Below are 24,191 nucleotides of genomic sequence, written 5' to 3'. Positions count from 1 at the left end.
ACAGGAAATCAATCAGAGCCGGGCCCAGGGGTTCAGAGAGGCCATTCAGCTAGCGGGCAGCACACGGCCAATCGATGAACCGCCATCCAGCAGTCACAAAACGCCTTTGATTTTCAAAAGTATCAAAGTGTACCGTATATATACACACACTACCAGTCCTGATTGACCAGCATGTTGTTGTTGGTGGCTGCTGCTGCTGGTAATTTCCCAGCCAGGCTGTGCGTTGCCTCCTTTGTTTGTTATCAGCTGTGCGTCTGGCTGGAACAGGTTGTCTTTTACCTCATTAGCTGCTGGCTGCGTTAGCTTCAGCGCTGCCCCCTCCTCCTAATCTGATTATGTCTGCTACAGTAACTTTCACTATTGTGATGACACACAAGGGAGAGCTAGGCCTCGGTTTGTTTATGTATGCTTTACCTCACTTGCAGGATAGATTGATTAATTGATTTTATTTGACAGATGTTTAAAATCCACAGTGAATTGAAAACCAAACACAATTTTTGTACTGGAAGCACGAGCCATTTAAGACCTATACAAACAACCTCATCAAAGCATACACCATGTACAGTAACTCACATACACAGAAGACATGACATAATGTTATCAAGACAACACAGAGAGGTCGCCAGAGCCCTTTGGATTTGGTATTGATGCGCTCTTGAATGAAGGCCATTGTCTCCTCCTCTCATTCCCAATCCAAATCCATGTTTGACCTTTGACCTTGTTGGGCAACAAGCGGACCATTGTGGTCGATGGTTTCTTTCTCCTCCCGCGGTCTGGGGGGCTTTGATGCCCACCACTCAATGAGTCAGTGAGAAGCTCCTAATGAGACCCAGGACTGTCCCATCATCAGAGCGCTAGTGTCCATTCACCCAGACACACGAACACACGAACACACACACACACACACACACACACACACGCACACACACACACACACACGCACACGCACACGCATACGCACGAACACACACAGACACAGACACACACAGACACACACAGACACACACACAGACACAGACACACACACACACACACGCAGTCCGTATAAGTCGAGTCAAGTCTCGAGTTCCCAGTGTTGTTTGAGTCCAAGTGAGTCCAGTCGATTCTGAGTTGAGTCCCCATTACCTGAGTCCCTGTCCGGAGTTACTGAACCATAAGCATGAATCCACATGTACCTAGGTGGAACACACGTGCCTGCCCTGGCATGGAAGTGAATAAATGTCACAATATTAATATAGCTATCAATATATTATGCTAAGTTATTAGGGCATATAAAAAAAATCATTTTTTTTATCAATTTCCAAGTCCTCGTCTCCATCTTCAGAGTCCGAATGCATTAATGCTCGAGTCCAGGTCCGAGTCATCAGTGCTCAAGTCTAAGTCGAGTCACGAGTCCTGAAAATGAGTACGTGTCCGAGTCCTGGAACATCACTTCATGTCAATATGCTGGTGTCATGCTAACTTCATGTCAATATGCTGGTGTCATGCTAACTTCATGTCAATATGCTGGTGTCATGCTAACTTCATGTCAATATGCTGGTGTCATGCTAACTTCATGTCAATATGCTGGTGTCATGCTAACTTCATGTCAATATGCTGGTGTCATGCTAACTTCATGTCAATATGCTGGTGTCATGCTAACTTCATGTCAATATGCTGGTGTGATGCTAACTTCATGTCAATATGCTGGTGTCATGCTAACTTCATGTCAATATGCTGGTGTCATGCTAACTTCATGTCAATATGCTGGTGTCATGCTAACTTCATGTCAATATGCTGGTGTGATGCTAACTTCATGTCAATATGCTGGTGTCATGCTAACTTCATGTCAATATGCTGGTGTCATGCTAACTTCATGTCAATATGCTGGTGTCATGCTAACTTTCCATGCTGTGTTTTTGCAGGAGGCTTTTCGGTGGTGTTCCTGGCTCGCACGCACAGCGGCGTCCGCTGTGCTCTTAAGAGGATGTACGTCAACAACGTGCCGGACCTGAACATCTACAAGAGAGAGATCACCATCATGGTGAGCAGCAGCATTCTTCTCCTTCTCCTCCTGTATGTGATCTGCTGCTGCATTGTAACAAGGACGAAGATTACAACTCTGGAATACAGGAAAAATAGCCAGTTTGCCTGGTAAAATCTGCATGAGATGGGGATTGAACCTGGGTCGTCTGAGTTGACTGTAAATGTATCTAGTATCTAGTACCTCTCTAACCCCCAACTCAACTGCATGGGTCACATTATTTGCATTTGCAAATTTGCATTTGCATGAAGTATTTTAAGCATGTCGTCATTCACTCCCCTGTTCTCAATCAGACAAAAGCCCTCAAACAGGTGCATTTAAAGGCCGATCCTGTTCTCTGACTCGCCTCATCTTCCTGACCCATCCTGTTCTCTGACTCTCTGTTTATCTTCCTCTGGAATGTTCTCTGGAATTTTCCAATCTGACAAGAACACAGGCTGTGCACCGTGTGGGCTGCGTGACAATGTATTTACACACACCTGGTCCATTGAGAAATACTCCACACTTTTGTTTCAGACCAAGAGTTAGGAGCCTCAAATGGTAGCAGGAGATGATTGACAAAGAGGTTTTATGATGTGTCATATTTAAAAATCTAAATATCCTCTTGTTGAGTGTCGGGCTTTGCTCAAAGTAAGAACAACAGACAGATGTCTCGTGTTGAACTTCTTCTGACCCAGTTTGTTACTGGACAGCTCACTCCTCCGAGCTGTTTGGCTAGGTGTGTGTGTGTGTGTGTGTTCACTGCCTGATCAACTGGAACAATGACCCTCCCGAAGGACCACACAGACACGCACTTACACACGCGTGCACGCACACACACACACACACACACACACACACACACACACACACACACACACACACACACACACACACACACACACACACACACACACACACACACACACACACACACACACACACACACACACACACACACACACCTGAAACGCTGACACACTTGTGCGTGGTGACATTGCTCTAGGTGTGTCAGTTTCCACAACACACAGCAGTGTCTGCTCATGCAGGCATTTCATGAGTGACCAAGAAGACAAACAAACACTAAACACCGCAACCCAATGAATGATTGCATTTCTATTTGAGACTTTTCTGGGTGTTTTCTGCCTTTTTATTAGATCGGTGAAGAGAGACAGGAAAGACTTTTGTACACAATTTCTTATTTCAGTTTTGGGGACACAACTCTCATTTCAAACAGGGATTTCCCCGTCTTCTCCTGTCTTTCCCCTCTATTTCTGTGTCTCTGTTCTGATCACAACCATGTTTTTGCTCTTCCTGTGTGTAGAAGGAGCTTTCAGGCCATAAGAACATCGTGAACTACCTGGACTCCACCATCAACGCCGTGTCAGACAGCGTCTGGGAGGTCCTCATCCTCATGGAGTACTGTAAAGGTAGGGCTTCCCTCTGTTCCCCAAACACTGCTTCAGGAGTGTCTTCTCCAGCTTCTATCTTATCACCAGCTTTATAGAGGACCGCAGGCATGAGTCTGGAAGTAGCACTTCCTGGTTCGTATGGGGGAAAGCCAATGGGATTTTAGTATGGGGGATTTTGGTTAAATGCATGAAATAAGGTCATGCATTTCACCAAAATCCCCCATACTGAAATCCCATAGCGTTTTCCCCCCTAAGAACCAGCATGGCGGCGGTTTCTGGGTAAGCCTGCGGTACTACTCTATGGTTGGCTCATTTACCCTTCAGTCGAACTGCAATTTCTGTCTTTTGTGGTTTTTACCAAACCGAAAACTAGAGCTAAACTCAATGAAAATGAGGAACAGATCACGACATTCCCAGTTTCTGAAATATGCAAGAGAACCACTTCCAATTTCAGAAGCTGAGAATGTCATGATTTGTTCCTTGTAATGTATAGGAATGAGACTGAATGCTGTTGTGTCGTCGAAGAGACATCTGTCACCGTTCACCACCACAGTAGGAAAAGTAACGCCAGCCACTGACAGGATAAACTAACGTCTAACATTTACCCACCAACTGCATTTTTTTAGAATATAATGAGACCAACTGATGGTTGATTCACTGTTATTGTGGCTAGAAGACTAAACAACCTCAGTAGCCTCGGTCATAATTAAGCAGTGTCCATTTACCTGTGCCCGCCGGCACCGCCCGGTGGACAAAAGTCTGAGTTGTAAATCTCTATTTTTGGGCCTGTCATGTCTGCTAGCTAGCATATTATGGCCTGTTGCCGCCTCTGTGTCCTTGTGTGACCCCTCTATCAATCATGCCAGCCTGCTGGCTTGGCTTGTCATTTCCTGTCAAACTTTATGGCCATTTTGTGCTTGGTTGCTAACTTCACATGCACACGGTGCTCTAAGCGGATGGTTAGATAAAGCCATTAGATGCTGCAAAGTCACAGAATTGGTCGCAGATAATCCAGGTTTACATGCATGGACTAATCCGATGAGTTTGATTCAGTCAGTTAGTTTACTTGGAGGCCAAATTGGCGGAGGAATTAAGATGAATTGTGGCCTTAATAATTGGACTCAGGCATTTACAGTTGCTGTAGTCTGTGAGTCTTGCCTTAAACGGTTTTGGACTGAGGTTGGTGCATGTAAATGCACACTCATGATTAAGGACAGTTCAACACTTTGTCATTGTCCTAATAGGGGCAATTAGTTTGCAGGCAAGACATGAAACATGGTTGTTTCCCACTTGGACTGAAAATGACCGCCCCTTCTCCCCCCCTTCCCTCCACCTCCTCCAGCGGGTCAGGTGGTGAAGCAGATGAACCAGCGGCTGAACGTGGGCTTCACTGAGCCGGAGGTCCTCCACATCTTCTGTGACACCTGTGAGGCCGTCGCCCGCCTGCACCAGTGCAAGACCCCCGTCATCCACAGAGACCTGAAGGTGAGCAAGACCTCTCTTCAAAACACACCTTTTTAAAACAGCCTTCTCTTGAATCCAGTGTTGCACACTCATTGATAGATTTGTGGCGCACCGCTACAACAGGATTTTGGAGCGCCACAACAGATGTCGACAGTTTCTTTTCCCCCTCGCAAAACTCCACACTGGCCCACTGTCTCTCTCCCTCTCCCTCTCTCTCTCTTTTAAACTCTATTGCAGTTAGTGGAGGAGTCAGTGGAAGAGCCTGCTATTAAAGTGCTAATATACTATCACACAATAAGCAGCTTGTGTTTATGTCAGCAGGGCAGCAGGACCCAGGGGTTGAGGGAAGTGTGACACGTAACCACACAGTCAATATGTTCTTCAACACGTAACCACACAGTCAATATGTTCTTCAACACGTAACCACACAGTCGATATGTTCTTCAATAACCATGTTTCTTATCGGTATCCTTTGGGAAAACACTCAACTCCAACCTGCTGCCTCATTGTTCTTGTGGCCAAGTACAGTACTGCATTCTTTTCTCAGTCATAATTTTCAGACAAATAAATGTCCATTTATTTGTCCATCCTGACTGGCAGCTCTTTCCCAGAAACATTATTCTTGCAGTGATGCATTTTCTGTTTCGAGCAGCAGCAGCAACAGTAGTGCATTGGAATAAACCCAAGAAGAAGAACTGGGTAGGGCTGGTGTTTTTTTACAGCATTGTTTACAGTCAACAAATCCTATGAAAATAACAAAATCAGCAAAGGGTTTGTTTTGCCAACAAATCTTGTACCATGGAGTGTCAAACATACGGCCCGTGGGCCAGAACCGGCCCGCCAAAGGGTCCAATCCGGCCCACAGGATGACTTTGCAAAGGGTGAAAATTGCACTGAGAGGTCCTTCAATCCAAATTTTCAAGCTCAGGATTTGTAGCAAGTTACAATATTATAATATAATAATATATAATATAATATAATATAAAACATTGGAGATAGACGTGACAGTACAGGACACACTAGACAAAGACGTGACAGTATGGGACACACTAGACAAAGACGTGACAGTACGGGACACACTGGACAACGACGGGACAGTACGGGACACACTGGACAAAGACGGGACAGTACGGGACACACTGGACAACGACGGGACAGTACGGGACACACTGGTGTGAAAGGCAGAGCAGAAAGACCACAGCACTAAAGCTGTCATCAAAACACAGAAAATGGGAAGTTGGGGATTTACCACTTGAACAATGATGAGTGTAATTCAGTGTTATGTTGGCAGAGGGGAAATCTCTGGAAGTCTGTGCTCACTCAGCACAAGAAAGAGTACAGATGAGCACTTTCACTTCCCCTTTCCTCTCACTCGTCTCACTCCCCCACTTCCTCTCCCAGCCGCTTCTCCTATTTCCTCTCCTCCTCCACTCCCTCCTGCTCTGCTCATCCTCTCCCTCCTCTCCTCCTCTCCCTCCTGTCCCTCTCCCTCCTCCTCCTTCTCCACTCCCTCCTGCTCTGCTCATCCTCTCCCTCCTCCTCCTCCTCTCCTCCTCTCCTCCTCTCCCTCTCCCTCCTCCTCCTCCTCCACTCCCTCCTGCTCTGCTCATCCTCCTCTCCCTCCTCCTCTCCTCCTCTCCCTCCTCCTCTCCTCCTCTCCCTCCTCCTCTCCTCCACTCCCTCCTTCTCTGCTCATCCACCTCCTCATCCACCTCCTCTCCCTCCTCCTCCACTCCCTCCTTCTCTGCTCATCCACCTCCTCATCCACCTCCTCTCCCTCCTCGTCCTCTCCTCCACTCCCTCCTTCCCTGCTCATCCACCTCCTCTCCCTCCTTCTCTGCTCCTCCTCCTCCTCTCCCTCCTCCTCCTCTCCTCCACTCCCTCCTTCTCTGCTCCTCCTCCTCCTCTCCCTCCTCCTCCTCCTCCTCCTCTCCCTCCTCCTCCTCTCTCTCTATATTCAGGGCAGAAATCACTTTTGTTCTTACTTCACAGTCTGCAGCACGGTGGCTCAGTGGTTAGCACGGTTGCCGCACAGCAAGGTCCCGGGATACATGGACTGCAATAAACTGACTATTATCCTTATTCTAAACAATAAAATATTTTGATTAAGGGGTTTACATGACTTACACACCAAGAGCGATGTGAATATACAGCACGAAATTGCGATGCAAAATTTTGACCCACCTGTAAATCACAGCAACAGCTGTGTACACGTCGGAAGCAAATTTCTCTGAAAAATCGACCTTGGTCTGAAAAAATAAACACCGCAATAACGCTCAGAGAAACTTCGCCGTTGGTATGCACGGTTGCATTGACTGATATAGGTTTGGAAAATATTACTGAAAGAAATGCTCCCGATGTGTAGACTTCACACAAAAATAAGCAGAATGATGATGGCGTTCCTTTATGTGCTAGAAGTGGGGAAAATAAATACATCGGGTTTCATCTACCGGAGCAACAGATCACAGAAGCACAGACTTTAGAGTTTTATCATGGAGGAAGATACACAGACCAAGATACTGTACTACCAAAGTTCACCATCACTTTAATCACAGCCCAAAAGCTGTGCGTCTGTCATTCTGCTGATGGCTGCCTGGTGGCCGGTGGTTCACTCCACCCCCCCCCCCCCCCTGGTTCTGCTGATGCCTGCCTGGTGGCCGGTGGTTCAATCCCCCCCCCCCCCCCCCGGTTCTGCTGATGCCTGCCTGGTGGGAGGTGGTTCACTCCCCCCCCCCGGTTCTGCTGATGGCTGCCTGGTGGCCGGTGGTTCACTCCCTGCCCCCCCTGGTTCTGCTGATGGCTGCCTGGTGGCCGGTGGTTCACTCCCCCCCCCCCCCCCCCCTGGTTCTGCTGATGCCTGCCTGGTGGCCGGTGGTTCACTCCCCCCCCCCCCTGGTTCTGCTGATGCCTGCCTGGTGGGAGGTGGTTCACTCCCCCCCCCCCCCTGGTTCTGCTGATGCCTGCCTGGTGGCCGGTGGTTCACTCCCCCCCCCCCCCTGGTTCTGCTGATGCCTGCCTGGTGGGAGGTGGTTCACTCCCCGCCCCCCCTGGTTCTGCTGATGGCTGCCTGGTGGCCGGTGGTTCACTCCCTGCCCCCCCTGGTTCTGCTGATGCCTGCCTGGTGGCCGGTGGTTCACTCCCCCCCCCCCCCCTGGTTCTGCTGATGCCTGCCTGGTGGCCGGTGGTTCACTCCCCCCCCCCCCCTGGTTCTGCTGATGCCTGCCTGGTGGGAGGTGGTTCACTCCCCCCCCCCCTGGTTCTGCTGATGCCTGCCTGGTGGCCGGTGGTTCACTCCCCCCCCCCCCCTGGTTCTGCTGATGCCTGCCTGGTGGCCGGTGGTTCACTCCCCCCCCCCCCCCGGTTCTGCTGATGCCTGCCTGGTGGCCGGTGGTTCACTCCCCCCCCCCCCCTGGTTCTGCTGATGCCTGCCTGGTGGCCGGTGGTTCACTCCCCCCCCCCCCCCTGGTTCTGCTGATGCCTGCCTGGTGGGAGGTGGTTCACTCCCCGCCCCCCTGGTTCTGCTGATGGCTGCCTGGTGGCCGGTGGTTCACTCCCTGCCCCCCCCCTGGTTCTGCTGATGCCTGCCTGGTGGGAGGTGGTTCACTCCCCGCCCCCCTGGTTCTGCTGATGGCTGCCTGGTGGGAGGTGGTTCACTCCCCCCCCCCCCTGGTTCTGCTGATGCCTGCCTGGTGGGAGGTGGTTCACTCCCCGCCCCCCTGGTTCTGCTGATGGCTGCCTGGTGGGAGGTGGTTCACTCCCCCCCCCCCCTGGTTCTGCTGATGCCTGCCTGGTGGGAGGTGGTTCACTCCCCGCCCCCCTGGTTCTGCTGATGGCTGCCTGGTGGCCGGTGGTTCACTCCCCGCCCCCCTGGTTCTGCTGATGGCTGCCTGGTGGCCGGTGGTTCACTCCCCGCCCCCCCTGCTTGAATTGTCCTGAGCTCCATCAGTGGGCTGCTGTTCTCTGTCCAGTTGGACAAGCCTCTAAACAGAGTGCTCCCTTCAGCTCCCTTCAGCTCCACAGGGCTCTCCTCTGTTCCACGTCTATCTGTTCGGCCTACATCTCTTACGTAACATCTCAGGGACACAAAAGAGCAGGGAGGCCCAGTCACGCATCGCCAGGGGAAGTGAGAGTGCAAAAAACAAGAAGAAGAAGCTTAACCCTGAGCTGTCAACAGTATGGAGCCGCTCGGCCTCTCGTTCAGTAGCTCACTTCTTCCTCAGGCGCTCTTAAATCCTTCTCTGTTGACCTTGTGTCTGTCTCCTCTTCCTGTCAGAACTCTCTGTAGGGTCGTAACTTAGCTCTCTGTCTCTGTCCCGTCCTGAGCTCGCTGTCTGTCTCTGTCCCATCCTGAGCTCTCTGTCTGTCTCTGTCCCATCGTAAGCTCTCTGTCTGTCTCTGTCCCATCGTAAGCTCTCTGTCTGTCTCTGTCCCATCGTAAGCTCTCTGTCTGTCTCTGTCCCATCGTAAGCTCTCTGTCTGTCTCTGTCCCGTCCTGAGCTCTCTGTCTGTCTCTGTCCCGTCGTAAGCTCTCTGTCTGTCCCGTCCTGAGCTCTCTGTCTGTCTCTGTCCCGTCGTAAGCTCTCTGTCTGTCCCGTCCTGAGCTCTCTGTCTGTCTCTGTCCCGTCGTAAGCTCTCTGTCTGTCCCGTCCTGAGCTCTCTGTCTGTCTCTGTCCCGTCGTAAGCTCTCTGTCTGTCCCGTCCTGAGCTCGCTGTCTGTCTCTGTCCCGTCGTAAGCTCTCTGTCTGTCCCGTCCTGAGCTCTCTGTCTGTCTCTGTCCCGTCGTAAGCTCTCTGTCTGTCCCGTCCTGAGCTCTCTGTCTGTCTCTGTCCCGTCGTAAGCTCTCTGTCCCGTCCTGAGCTCGCTGTCTGTCTCTGTCCCGTCGTAAGCTCTCTGTCTGTCCCGTCCTGAGCTCTCTGTCTGTCTCTGTCCCGTCGTAAGCTCTCTGTCTGTCCCGTCCTGAGCTCTCTGTCTGTCTCTGTCCCGTCGTAAGCTCTCTGTCCCGTCCTGAGCTCTCTGTCTGTCTCTGTCCCGTCGTAAGCTCTCTGTCTGTCCCGTCCTGAGCTCTCTGTCTGTCTCTGTCCCATCGTAAGCTCTCTGTCTGTCTCTGTCCCATCGTAAGCTCTCTGTCTGTCTCTGTCCCGTCGTAAGCTCTCTGTCTGTCCCGTCCTGAGCTCTCTGTCTGTCTCTGTCCCATCGTAAGCTCTCTGTCTCTGTCCCATCGTAAGCTCTCTGTCTGTCTCTGTCCCGTCCTGAGCTCTCTGTCTGTCTCTGTCCCATCGTAAGCTCTCTGTCTGTCTCTGTCCCATCGTAAGCTCTCTGTCTGTCTCTGTCCCATCGTAAGCTCTCTGTCTGTCTCTGTCCCGTCGTAAGCTCTCTGTCTGTCTCTGTCCCATCGTAAGCTCTCTGTCTGTCTCTGTCCCATCGTAAGCTCTCTGTCTCTGTCCCATCGTAAGCTCTCTGTCTGTCTCTGTCCCATCGTAAGCTCTCTGTCTGTCTCTGTCCCATCGTAAGCTCTCTGTCTGTCTCTGTCTCTGTCCCATCGTAAGCTCTCTGTCTGTCTCTGTCCCATCGTAAGCTCTCTGTCTGTCCCATCGTAAGCTCCCTGTCTGTCTCTGTCCCATTGTAAGCTCTCTGTCTGTCTCTGTCCCATCGTAAGCTCTCTGTCTGTCCCATCGTAAGCTCTCTGTCTGTCTCTGTCCTGTCCTGTGCTCTCTGTCTGTCTCTGTCCCATCGTAAGCTCTCTGTCTGTCCCATCGTAAGCTCCCTGTCTGTCTCTGTCCCATCGTAAGCTCTCTGTCTGTCTCTGTCCCATCGTAAGCTCTCTGTCTGTCCCATCGTAAGCTCTCTGTCTGTCTCTGTCCCATCGTAAGCTCTCTGTCTGTCTCTGTCCCATCGTAAGCTCTCTGTCTGTCTCTGTCCCATCGTAAGCTCTCTGTCTGTCTCTGTCCCATCGTAAGCTCTCTGTCTGTCTCTGTCCCGTCGTAAGCTCTCTGTCTGTCTCTGTCCCGTCCTGAGCTCGCTGTCTGTCTCTGTCCCGTCCTGAGCTCTCTGTCTATCCCTGTCCCGTCCTGAGCTCGCTGTCTGTCTCTGTCCCATCGTAAGCTCTCTGTCTGTCTCTGTCCCGTCGTAAGCTCTCTGTCTCTGTCCCGTCGTAAGCTCTCTGTCTGTCTCTGTCCCGTCGTAAGCTCTCTGTCTGTCTCTGTCCCGTCCTGAGCTCTCTGTCTGTCTCTGTCCTGTCCTGAGCTCTCTGTCTGTCTCTGTCCCGTCCTGAGCTCTCTGTCTGTCTCTGTCCCGTCGTAAGCTCTCTGTCTGTCTCTGTCCCGTCCTGAGCTCTCTGTCTGTCTCTGTCCCGTCGTAAGCTCTCTGTCTCTGTCCCGTCATAAGCTCTCTGTCTCTGTCCCGTCGTAAGCTCTCTGTCTGTCTCTGTCCCATCGTAAGCTCTCTGTCTGTCTCTGTCCCGTCGTAAGCTCTCTGTCTATCCCTGTCCTGTCCTCTCGGTCCATCTCTGTCCCTGTCCTGAGCTCTCTGTCTCTGTCCCATCGTAAGCTCTCTGTCTGTCTCTGTCCCGTCCTAAGCTCTCTGTCTATCCCTGTCCTGTCCTGTGCTCTCGGTCCATCTCTGTCCCTGTCCTGTCCTGTGCTCTCGGTCCATCTCTGTCCCTGTCCTGTCCTGTGCTCTCGGTCTATCTCTGTCCCTGTCCTGTGCTCTTCTGTCTATCCCTGTCCTGTCCTGTGCTCTCGGTCCATCTCTGTCCCTGTCCTGTCCTGTGCTCTTCTGTCTATCGCTGTCTCTGTCCCGTCCTGAGCTCTCTGTCTGTCTCTGTCCCATCATATTGTTGTTTATTGTTTATTATGGATCCCCATTAGTCTGACTACTCAGACTATTCTTCCTGGGGTCCCTGCAACATACAGAAAATACAAAACAATATAATGCAGTATTACACTGCACACAACAAAACAGTGAACAATGTTCACATTAAAACCATAAGCTCTCTGTCTGTCTCTGTCCTGTACTGAGCTCTGTCTGTTTCCACATCATTTTGGGAACTTCTGCCCCCACTTTTCCTTGTCATTACAGGCAAATCCGATTTGCAGCTAAAGTCATTATCTTGATTGGTTTCCCAAATCTGATTTGGGAGTGTGTCTGCACTGCCACAAATCTGATTTGGCCAAATGTTCAAGTCGGATCTGTGTGTCCAGATACAATGAGCAAATGAGCCAACATACAATGTTTCTGGCCGTGTGTTTGCATGTCTGCTCTCTGCTCTTCAAGTCCCCGCCCCCCCTGCAAAAGACACTCTCAAATCTGATTTGGGTGATCAGCGCGTCCACACTGAAGTCACATCAGTCGAAAGCAGATTGGAAACTACCTCCATAATGTGGTTTGTGACAAGTGGCACAAATCAGACTTGGAGCGTCCAGACTCATAAAACCAATCTGGATAGAATCATTAATAGGTCATTAAAGTTCACAAATTGGATTTGGCCTCCTAGTGTGAACATGGCCTAACTGTCCTCCAGTTCTCTCTCAGCTCTCATCCTTTGGTCACGTTGACCCTTTCTCATCCTTGTTTTTCTGCTTTGCCCTCTTGTTTCTTCCCTCTTTGTCTCTGTCTTTGCTGCCTCTGTTCCCGTTCTTTCTCCTGCATTCATCTCATTCATTCATTCATCTCATTCATTCATTCATCTCATTCATTCATTCATTCATTCATTGGTTTTTCTCCCCCTCCCTCGCTAATGTTTGTGTTGTTTCTCAGGCTTGGTGAATCGAGCATGAACCCAAAGCCAAGGCCCACAGAAAGAGCAGGCCTTCTTGCTAAGCGTCATCGTAACCTGCCTGCGCTCCATGCTTCCCCCCCCCAAACAGGAAGTGCATTTGATTAAAAACAAATAGTACGCACAGATCTCTCTTATCAGACCGGCCTGTTATTGAACTTGGCTGCTGTTTCACAGGCCTTGATGAGACTCATGGCAGTGTTGTTGTTGTTGTAACGAGGGGGCGTGTCCTACTACCTCCTCACTGTGTGTATTAAAATGTCACTGTGATGAGTGCTACAACATCTTGTTTGTTTCATTGAAGAAGTGTAACGCTCTCTTCCTCTGCCAGGTGGAGAACATCCTGCTGAACGACCAGGGGAACTACGTGCTGTGTGACTTCGGCAGCTCCACTCACAAAGTGCTGCTGCCACACAAAGACGGAGTGACCGCCGTCGAGGACGAGATCAAGAAGTACGTGTGTCGGCAACGCCCCCAAGATGAGGCTGACATTGTAGCATGTTTCCAGCTTAAGTCATTTAAGTAGGGATGTCACAATATATCGCGATATCAAAACGTGACAATATGTATCGTTGAGATGAAATCTCATATCGCGAGAAAAAGAAGCTGAACAGGGTGGCACTGATCTGCATCTGATTGCATGCTCGCTCTCCTTTTCATTGCTTTGTTTGAACAGACGAGGGACGTTACAGACACGGAGGATGAAAATGGTGAAATTACTCAAATTAGCGTGGAGGATGCCCCCTCAACTTACAAATTGATCGCAAAAAAATATTGTTAAAATATCGTATCGTTATCGTGAACCCAATATCGTGTATCGTATCGCGAACTGAGTGTATCGTGAACTGAGTGTATCGTGACACCCCTACATTTAAGTCTATTCTATTCTCAAATTGTACGTTTCTTAAAGTACAGGGGCCGGTTGCACCAACTGGTCTTAACTATGCCTGGTCGTAACTCCTACGTCGGTCTTAGTTAAGACCATGGACTTACGCCTGTTGCACCAACACGGCTTATGTCTGGTCTTAACTATGCTGGTCGTAGCAATGCGCGGCCATGTGAATTGCCAGGGAATGCCCCCTGATTGGATGATGTTGCAAAAAATGTGCCTCGCGACCTGCTTGGAGCACTGTGCCACTACGCTCTCTCAGCCACTACTGTAAAACACCCTCCCTCCTCCCACCCTCCCTCGCTCCGGGGGAAAAATGGCAGCGATTGAGCCAGAAAGACAGTCTGAATGAAATTGAATGTAACGTTCCCAATTCTATGTATTAACTTCTAAAAAACTAACGGCAACATTTTGGAAGGCGGGTTAGGTTAACTAGTTAGTTATAATCTAACGTCGTGCTTTCAAAGACGGCGAACTGGCGGTGTTACGACGATGACGGTCAAAAAGGTCTCCGCGGAGATCTCTGTTACAGGCAGGCTCTACGCCTCCTCCTGACGAGGCGTAGGAGTTACGCCTGGTCTTAGTGAAAATAAGGCTTAAGTCGTCTTGGTGCAACCGGCGTAGCTGTTAGGTCGTAAAGTTACGACCAACTTAGCTTAAGACCAGTGTAAGACCAGTTGGTGCAACCGGCCCCAGATCTTTTCCAAAAAATTTGAATATCATGGAAAAGTTATTTTTTTCCATAATTCCTTTCAAAAAGTGAAACTTTCATAGATTATAGATTCATTACACACAAAGTGAAATATTTCTAGCCTTTGTTTCATTTTTCATCATTTTGGCCTACAGCTCCAGAAAACCCCCCAAAACACTATTTCAAGAAATTAGAATAGTGTGAAGAAAATCAGCAGTTACTTCTCAGTTATGACTGACTCCAGCCTCAGTCCACTCCCTCTGAATCTCTGCCAAATTTTTTGAATCGTCTTTGCTTGACAATCCGCTGAAGCCCACGGTCATCCATGGTATTTCCATGATATTCAAATTTTTTGGAAAGGATCTGTAAGTGGGGGAAAAAACTGCCACAACTGCTGTCGCATCCTATCCGCCTGCAAACCCTGCTGAACTCAACACTCAACGTATACAAACCAAGCATTGGCATCTCATTTTCTTTCTGTAAAATAGTGTCTACTACGTCCTGCTTTTTGAGTGCTAAATCACAGTAGTAGTCCAGTCAGATCCAGCCTGTTTGCGTTCCCACTATCACAGCTGTGGTAAATGACAGCATATGGCTCTTATCCTCACTATATGACAGCATATGGCTCTTATCCTCACTATATGACAGCATATGGTTCTTATCCTCACTATATGACAGCATATGGCTCTTATCCTCACTATATGACAGCATATGGCTCTTATCCTCACTATATGACAGCATATGGCTCTTATCCTCACTATATGACAGCATATGGCTCTTATCCTCACTATATGACAGCATATGGCTCTTATCCTCACTATATGACAGCATATGGCTCTTATCCTCACTATATGACAGCATATGGCTCTTATCCTCACTATATGACAGCATATGGCTCTTATCCTCACTATATGACAGCATATGGCTCTTATCCTCACTATATGACAGCATATGGCTCTTATCCTCACTATATGACAGCATATGGCTCTTATCCTCACTATATGACAGCATATGGCTCTTATCCTCACTATATGACAGCATATGGTTCTTATCCTCACTATATGACAGCATATGGCTCTTATCCTCACTATATGACAGCATATGGCTCTTATCCTCACTATATGACAGCATATGGCTCTTATCCTCACTATATGACAGCATATGGCTCTTATCCTCACTATATGACAGCATATGGCTCTTATCCTCACTATATGACAGCATATGGCTCTTATCCTCACTATATGACAGCATATGGCTCTTATCCTCACTATATGACAGCATATGGCTCTTATCCTCACTATATGACAGCATATGGCTCTTATCCTCACTATATGACAGCATATGGCTCTTATCCTCACTATATGACAGCATATGGTTCTTATCCTCACTATATGACAGCATATGGCTCTTATCCTCACTATATGACAGCATATGGCTCTTATCCTCACTATATGACAGCATATGGCTCTTATCCTCACTATATGACAGCATATGGCTCTTATCCTCACTATATGACAGACAGGCCATAAACTGTGATGACACACAAACCACCAGGCCACTGGGCCAGGGCTCTCTGGCCTGCGGTCAAATAGACAGGCTGATTGACGTCAGACTGACTGGACTTATCTGGAGAGCTTTGCAATTCATTTCCATGGCTAACCTATTCCAAAACTGACCAGTCGAATCAAATAATGGGAAAAATAATTATATATATATATATATATATATACACACACACATAATACATACACATATATATATGAACTTATGCAATTTCCAAATGGTCAATAAGAGTCAATAAGAGGCGGAAGCGTCCAAAGTGGATTTCTAAAATAGGTGTTTTGGAGCTGCAGGTAATCTTTGGTCCATGAGTCAAAACCTTTCATCAGGCTTGAACTCAGTCAATCCTGCACATTTTTTTTTTTTTTTTTTACAAAATCACTTTTCTTAACACATTCACTGCCAGCCTTTTTTTTTTACTGTAGGTAGCTTTTGCCAGAGGGTTTTTTTGAGGATTCTGGCTCATTTTACAAGAGCCAAGGATAATTTTCTGCTTGGAGTTTGTCAACACAAAGTTCACAAAAGTACTAATAGAATGTGTGCTTTCTCTGTCTAAAAGAGTTAGTTTGTAGAGTTAGTAGTTATGTAGATATTAGCCGTTGAGTACAGCATGGTTTCAGCGTCTGAGACAAAAAGCTGAGATAATCGCAGTTTTGTGAAATTCAATATCAAACAGTCACTTTAACCATTTATTTTTGGCATCAGTGAGACATCAGACATAAACAATATAGTTCTGAACAGTAATTTCCTCCATAGCAGCACCCGCACCCCCTCTCCTTACAACTCCTCCCTCCGTGGGCGTGTCTGGTGGATTTCAGCAGCGTTTGTCAGTCACAAGCCAGTCTCTCCTGCCTGTCTGAGCAGTGAGCAGCAGCCTCCCTCTCTGGCGGCCCCTCGTCGGCGAGCGTGGATGTGGCTTAATCCGTTCTTGGATTTTCGGTTGAGAGCTTTGACGAAGCCTTGTGTGACTCTAGGCTTTATGCTGCGCGCTTCAAAGTGTGCTTTCCACCCAGTCCACCTTTGGAACCCCCCACCGCCGTGCGCCCGTGTGAAAGGTTTTCGCCTACAGTATGAGAATGAGGCTCGTTCGCTTCTGGGTCCTCGGTTGAGCTCAGCTGGAATGCGTGCGTTTCTGGCCAAACAACACTCAATAGTCTGAGCACCGTCGCCACTCAGTGGGTCGGCGGAATGGATTGCACACGCCCGGCGGCTCTAACAGTATAATAGAAGATGCAAAAGGGCCAGATCAACGATCCACCGTCAAAAAAAAAAAAACGATTTTTTTGACGTATCAATACGTCGCTGGCAGTCAACGGTTGGATTCTGCTTGACGTATCAATACGTCGTTGGCAATGAACGTGTTAAGAAAGCAAGAAAAAAAGTTTAAATCTCAATTGTAATAGTCTTTCAGCCCTACTAAGCAGCTACTTTGACTCCTCTCTGTATCGATCACTTAGATCAGGGGTGGCCAAACTACGGCCCGCGGGCCAACTGTGGCCCACTGCCCGTTTTTAAGTGGCCCCCCATGAATTTAGCATGTTTTTTGTTTTGTTTTTTTTGTTGCTAAAAACGTTTCTCCGTTTTAAAGTTCAGAAATACCCATTGTAATAGGTGAGCACACCAATAAACTACGTGTCATATTTATGACCCCCCCCCCCCCCCCGCTTTCAGTGTAAACAAGTTGAAAACTGCCGCGCTAAATATTGTTTGGCCCGCGACTCCTTATATTTTTCTGTATGCGGCGATATTATGTACTGTCCATGATGCGGCCCACAACCACCCCTGACTTAGATTGTGTATAGCCATGATAGAAAAGTGTGTTTAGGGATTTGAACATTGACCCATGCTTCTTGTTGTGGCTCACAGGTACACGACCCTGTCATATCGCGCGCCGGAGATGATTAACTTGTACGCAGGGAAAGCCATCACCACTAAGGCTGATATATGGGTAAGTTCCGCCCTGTGTGTGTGTGTGTGTGTGTGTGTGAGAGAGTGTGTGAGAGAGGCACCCTGCAGAGCCAGTTTGCCCTGGTGGCCTCCTGGCCGTCTTTCTGCCCCAACAGGTTGTGGGCTCTGGGCTGTTTGCCCTCAGCGCCTCTGTGACAGCCTTTCTCCCACAGAACCTTCAGCAGCATGGTTCACACAGCTGGCCCTGGAACCCTCCTTCAGCAGCATGGTTCACACAGCTGGGCCTGGAACCCTCCTTCAGCAGCATGGTTCACACAGCTGGCCCTGGAACCCTCCCTGCTTCTAGTCTCGTTCCATTTGATTCACAGGAAACGCTCTTTTTGGGATCTTCATTCTGCCCAGTTGGAGACCTTGCTTAAGCGTGTGTGAAAATAAATGAGCCCGGGGCGGTTTGAAGGTGCGATGCGGAGCGGCAGGAACGAGGGCTTTTTGGACGGCAGCCATTTTGAGAAGCGGTGTGAATTGATGCAGTCAGTCAGGACGCCCCAGGGAGTTGTAACAGCCCGGATCTAATGATGTGGCTGTTTGATGTCAACCTGGGGCTTCACACCATGACGAGACTGAGAGCAATGAAAAAACAAATGACTTCTTCATCAATTAGTTATCATGACTTTCATCTTTTAAGCCTTTCTGTAGTGAAATAATGGATATTAAGCCGCCTCCAGGCTTCCTCCAATGATTCATTCATCAAGTAAAATGGTCTGAGTGTCACTGTCACCAAACAATTGTCAAACTTCACCATCCTGCACTTGTAACGATGCAACAGCCGCTTCTATAAGTGACATGTGTCCGTTATGGCATGGGATGTGTGATTGTTTGTAACACAAGAGGATAGACCAATCAGGAGTAGCCTAGGCATATGGAGATGGTGGCGGGTACGGGTACTACGTGCCGCGTGACATCACGTGCCCTGATGCGATGCACCACACCAGGCGCGCGTCAAACAGCGAGGACGTCAAAGGAGCCACACGCAATCCTCAGCCAACCAGAAATGTGTATGTGCGCAGCCGATAAGCATAAACAATTTAATAAAGAAAATTACACAATAAAAAATGACATTTTATTGTGTTGGTAACATATACTGTTATTTACTACCATCACTGTGGGTAGTGGGAGCTCTGGACTTGTGTGTCCCTGCAACAAGACGGAGTGATGGGAGACATGGAGATGTTGGCAGTAGAAGCAATGTTTTCAGTGCTTTTGTGGCTTGTTATCTCATGAAATTCAGCCTGGACTTTGATCCAGAATGCCAGCAGAGATGTTACGCCAAACATAACTTTCAGCCCAGTGAGCCCACCCTCATTTACAAGAGACTTTGTCGTATGCTAAGTTAGGTCAGGTCTCGTTGGCTTTGATCTCCCCCACGCGTGATTTCTAACCCCACATAGGATAAGCAATAACCACGCCCTGTAGCGCCGGGATTGGCCAGGAGCAACACTGGAGGGCACGCAGCCCAGCGATTTCATGAACCAACTGAATACAGTAGCTCTTGAGAACGGAGAGCGGACATTGAGAGCGGACATTGAAATGAATTATGGTCACCTACCTTAGCATAGTAATAATAATTAGCATAATAATTGTAATCTACACAATCTACAAAAACATGCAATAATATAAACAGTGTTGTGTTCACGTTCATAGCTCATATAATATAATGTATCATATCGTTAATTTCAAGCTCAATTCTTACCCAGAGAAAAGGTACAGCACTGAAAATGTAACAAGCAATAGTTTTTTTAAACATCTTTATTTTAAAAGATGAAAAACCCCAGGTGCTTTAGTCCCAAGCTTCAATGCTCCTGGCCAATCCCGGCGCCACAGGGCGTGGTTATTGCTTATCCTATGTGGGGTTAGAAATCACGCCTCCCCCACCTCTTGTGAAGAAACTCTCAAGCTAGCTGCTCGCTGTCTCGCACATCAAGCTAGCTCGCTGTCTCGCACATCAAGCTAGCTGCTCGCTGTCTCGCACATCAAGCTAGCTGCGCGCTGTCTCGCACATCAAGCTAGCTCGCTGTCTTGCACATCAAGCTAGCTGCTCGCTGTCTCGCACATCAAGCTAGCTGCGCGCTGTCTCGCACGTCAAGCTAGCTGCTCGCTGTCTCGCACATCAAGCTAGCTGCTCGCTGTCTCGCACATCAAGCTAGCTGCTCGCTGTCTCGCACATCAAGCTAGCTCAAGCTAGCTGCGCGCTGTCTCGCACATCAAGCTAGCTGCTCGCTGTCTCGCACATCAAGCTAGCTACTCGCTGTCTCGCACATCAAGCTAGCTGCTCGCTGTCTCGCACATCAAGCTAGCAGCTCGCTGTCTCGCACATCAAGCTAGCTGCGCGCTGTCTCGCACATCAAGCTAGCTGCGCGCTGTCTCTCACATCAATTTTGGTGAGCGGGCGATGATGACCGTCTGATGACCTCGCGTGTATTTATGTGTGTGTGTTGTGGGCGTGACAGGGCTGAGGAAAGGTGCAGGCTGGCAGCAACACACACACACACACACACACACACACACACACACACACCCCATGCCAAGTTCAATGCAATTACCCCTCTCTCTCTTCTCCCTGCTGGTTCCTCGAGGCAGAAAATGCTTTGTGGACCGGCACCGGTCCACGGCCCGGTGGTTTAAGGCACTGATTGACCACATCAATTGAATGTAATGGAGTTTTCAGGGAGACATTACTGCCTTATAACAAATTAATTAAATTACAACATACATGATTGAACAATTGATTAAAACCTGTAAAAAAAAAAAAAAAAAAAAAAAGTTAAACCAATTTCATGTCAGTTGAAAAGATGTGTTCAGGGTTAAAGCTCCATCACATCAGAGCTGGATGACATGACTGGACCATATCAGATATTTAACTAAAGTCCAATCAATATCGGCCTATCGGTCGACTCGAACCCGAATAACTGCAACTGGACTGCAAGTGGGTATCAGGTTGTTGTCACGTTGTTGTCACATTGTTGTCACAAGCTAAAAGCATGAAGGACCCAGAGTGGCTGTATCATGATGCCAGTGGAAAGCAGTGACAGCAGTCCAGCTGTAGCTGCTTCTTCATGTGCCAAGTCTTCAGTTCTTCTTCTTCACTTGTGTCCCTACTTGCTTCACTTCCTGTCTGCCTCTAGCTCCTGGCTAACTCATATAGAGTCAAAGTCATGGTGGAATATCAAGATCACGAGCCAACATGCTGATACATCTTGGCTCCGGATGCTTTTCTACCAGCCATCATCGCCTGCAGTTTGTAAAGAAATCTTGTTGGCCGGAAAAATCATCTTTTTCTGTCAATGTACCAGCTACTGTGGCCAGTGGACAAGTTATTTCCATTCCCTGATACACGACCATTCAAAAGTCTAGACGGTGCTGCTAGACACACCTGATTGAATGGTCAGTGCTTTTCCTTCTCTTAAAGCCATTTTGATTGAAAGGCTTCCGTTTTAAATGCTTGCTTTTATGCAAGTATAAATAGTGATCCTATGTATAGATTTCTTTCCAAAGCCTTCTCCTTTCAATCAAGGCTAAACTACTTTAAACAATCTAAAACATCAGATACTTTTGATTTGTTTAACACTGTTTGGATCGCTGCAGGATTCCGTTGATGTTATTTCATAGTTTGGATGTCTTTACTATTATTTTACAATGTGGAAAACAGAGATGCGTGTGTCCGTCCAGACTTTTGACTGGTAGTGTTGACCTGTCACCTGACCAAGGGTTCCCAAAACTTGCATGCAAACGTTTGTACACAACGTACGCACATGCTGAGAATTTCGTAAACAAAACAAACAAAATGTAACAATTATGGTTAAAATGTTAAAATTTAGTGGTTTTTAAATTGTATGTCATACATTCTGTAGTTCACACAATATATAAATCCTTGCAGCAAGTTGAATCAGCAAAGTAAAGTACATGTGTACCTGAGACAGTTTCACAAACAATGTACATCCTCATAAATGCACCGGGGCATTCAATTGTATTTCGGTATTAACAGACAGGCTTCTTAAATGAGCGTCTGTTTCCAGGAAGACCACTACTACAACCGCAAAAAAATAAACGCCAACTTCCCGTCAAGCACCAGCTGCATTCTGACTTCCTATTCTATCTATAGCCGAGAGTCTGAAACGCTCCTGTATGTTGTTGGTTTGAGCCTGACAGGACTTTAAGGCTGTTTACCCAGGAGTTTGGGGGTTCCTACTGCATGTGTTGTGGGGCAGATAGAGAACCGCTAAACACTGTGGCTAACTCCACAGTCTCTTTCATCTCAGAATGCAACATCAGCAAAAAGAAAAAAAACACACCGGAGCCAAATATAGACGAGTGAGACTGAATATATTATTTGTGAGTTGAGCACTTTTGCATGTGGGTTTTGTTATGACAGCCATGTTGCCAGGGGACAGACGAGGCTCTGGGCCTGTTTGAATAAGCTACTTCTGAGCCAATGACGTGAGCAGCATGATTTCTTCCATAAGCGGTCCTGTGTTGAGCGTGGCACTGTGTGGAGCAAGGCACTCAGTCCTGTGTGGAGCATGGCACTCAGTCCTGTGTGGAGCATGGCACTCAGTCCTGTGTGGAGCATGGCACTCGCACCGCCAGGGTTGAGGGTTCACTTCCCACTTCACCATGCTGTCCCTCTTTGTGTTTCACTTTGTTTATTTGCGCGATAGTTAGGATCAAAACAATACAAATTAATTGTGCAGGAGAGGAAAGGAGCCTGGAGCTCTGATTCAAGGTCCTCGCCGACATTTGAGTCAGGTCATCAAAACATTTGCACAAACCAACATGACCAATTATTAACCTCAGATATCAAAATGTACAGTGTGTCGATCTATCTATCTATTATAAAAGGGGCAAGTGGGCAATCTCTGTTCTCTGTTTAAATGTTGTCCCGGAAGTGATGCCACCCAACTGGAAGTGATGTCATCAGTGATGTCACTTGAGCAATTGTGCATTGTGACATCACTGATGATGTCATAGGCATTGTGACATCATCACTATAGTAGTGTCTCACACAGGCGCAGAACGTACGTGCTAGTTGACCGTCGGCTGTAGTCTTTGTGGTGTGTTAAAGTGCAACGTTTTGGCCCTGACACAGGAAACGTGATATACTGTACATATACACTATGTTTTTACAGTGTCCAGGTTGAGATCAGCCTGTCACCTGACAGTGTTGACAGCATCTCATGTCCTTTCTAAAAATGTTTCAGTGTGAATGGTTTTTTTCAGCCGTCTGATACGTTTCTGCATTTAGCTGTTTCTCCTAACTGTTGATGCGTGTCTGCATTTAGCCGTTTGTCCTGACTGCTGCGTGTCTGCATTTAGCCGTTTGTCCTGACTGCTGCGTGTCTTCTCCTCCCACAGGCACTTGGATGCTTGTTGTACAAGCTGTGTTTCTTCTCACTTCCATTTGGGGAGAGTCAAGTTGCCATATGTGACGGAACCTTTATCGTTCCAGATAACTCCAGATTCTCCTTCAAGTTGCACTGCTTAATCAGTAAGTAGATAACTCCAAATTCTCCTTCAAGTTGCACTGCTTAATCAGTAAGTAGATGACACTCACATTTTATTCTGTTGGCCTTTTTAACACGTTGAGTGCCATGGACGAGATATCTCGTCTTACATAATCCAACCGTTGAGTGCCAAAGACGAGATATTTCGTCTTACATAAACATTTTTTTTTTTTGACGGTGGGACATCAATCAACCCCTTTTACGTCTTCTATATCAATATTGGAGGAAGAGAATGTGTATAATCTATTTTACCGACCACTAAGTGGCGACAGTTCTCTCCAGACAGAGAGAAAGCCACAGCCACGGGTCCGCTGGAGAAAGCCAGTCTAATTTTCAAGGAAATAGCTGGGCGAAAACTCTTTCGATTTCACACACACACACACGCGCGCGCGCGCGCGCACACACACACACTCGAGTACCTTTGCGCATAAATAAGACCAGAATCGCAAAAGCTTCTTCAAAGCTTTGAACGAGCCAGTTTTACAGTCCAGACTGCCCGAGAGCGGCCGCGGAGCCTCCTCCCTCCGCAGCACAGACGGAGGGAGGAGTTTGGAGACACACACACACACACACACACACACACACACACACACACACACACACACACACACACACACACACACACACACACACACACACACACACACACACACACACACACACACAATACAGTATACAGACTTGCCCAAGGGCACCCATAATCACAGGCACGTGAGGTGGTTCTAAAAATCCATTTATCTCTAAACTCTCTGAAAATCTCTGAAACCATGCTGTACTCAACGGCTAATATCTACATAACTACTAACTCTGCAAACTAACTCTTTTAGACAGAGAAAGCACACATTCTATTAGTTCTTTTTAGATGATTGGTGTTCACGAAGTCTTAACAGAAAAGAATCCTCGGCTCTTGTAAAATGAGCCAGAATCCTCAAA

The 24,191-nt window shown here is 47.9% G+C and overlaps 1 protein-coding gene across 1 annotated transcript in view; it reads left to right on the top strand.

Moving 5' to 3' along the window:
* bmp2k (BMP2 inducible kinase) overlaps positions 1-24,191 on the top strand; it is a 74,746-nt gene that overhangs the window by 26,815 nt on the left and 23,740 nt on the right. Inside the window, exons 2-7 of the mRNA XM_083644858.1 lie at positions 1,905-2,023; positions 3,327-3,432; positions 4,757-4,899; positions 12,984-13,105; positions 17,659-17,740; positions 23,110-23,242. Of these exons, the coding sequence (XP_083500984.1) occupies positions 1,905-2,023; positions 3,327-3,432; positions 4,757-4,899; positions 12,984-13,105; positions 17,659-17,740; positions 23,110-23,242 (705 nt within the window). The remainder of the gene's footprint in view (positions 1-1,904; positions 2,024-3,326; positions 3,433-4,756; positions 4,900-12,983; positions 13,106-17,658; positions 17,741-23,109; positions 23,243-24,191) is intronic.

The sequence above is a fragment of the Poromitra crassiceps genome (assembly GCF_964638095.1).
Source record: "Poromitra crassiceps genome assembly, chromosome: 10".
Lineage (NCBI taxonomy): Eukaryota > Metazoa > Chordata > Actinopteri > Beryciformes > Melamphaidae > Poromitra > Poromitra crassiceps.
This window is presented reverse-complemented; position numbering and strand designations above follow the sequence as displayed.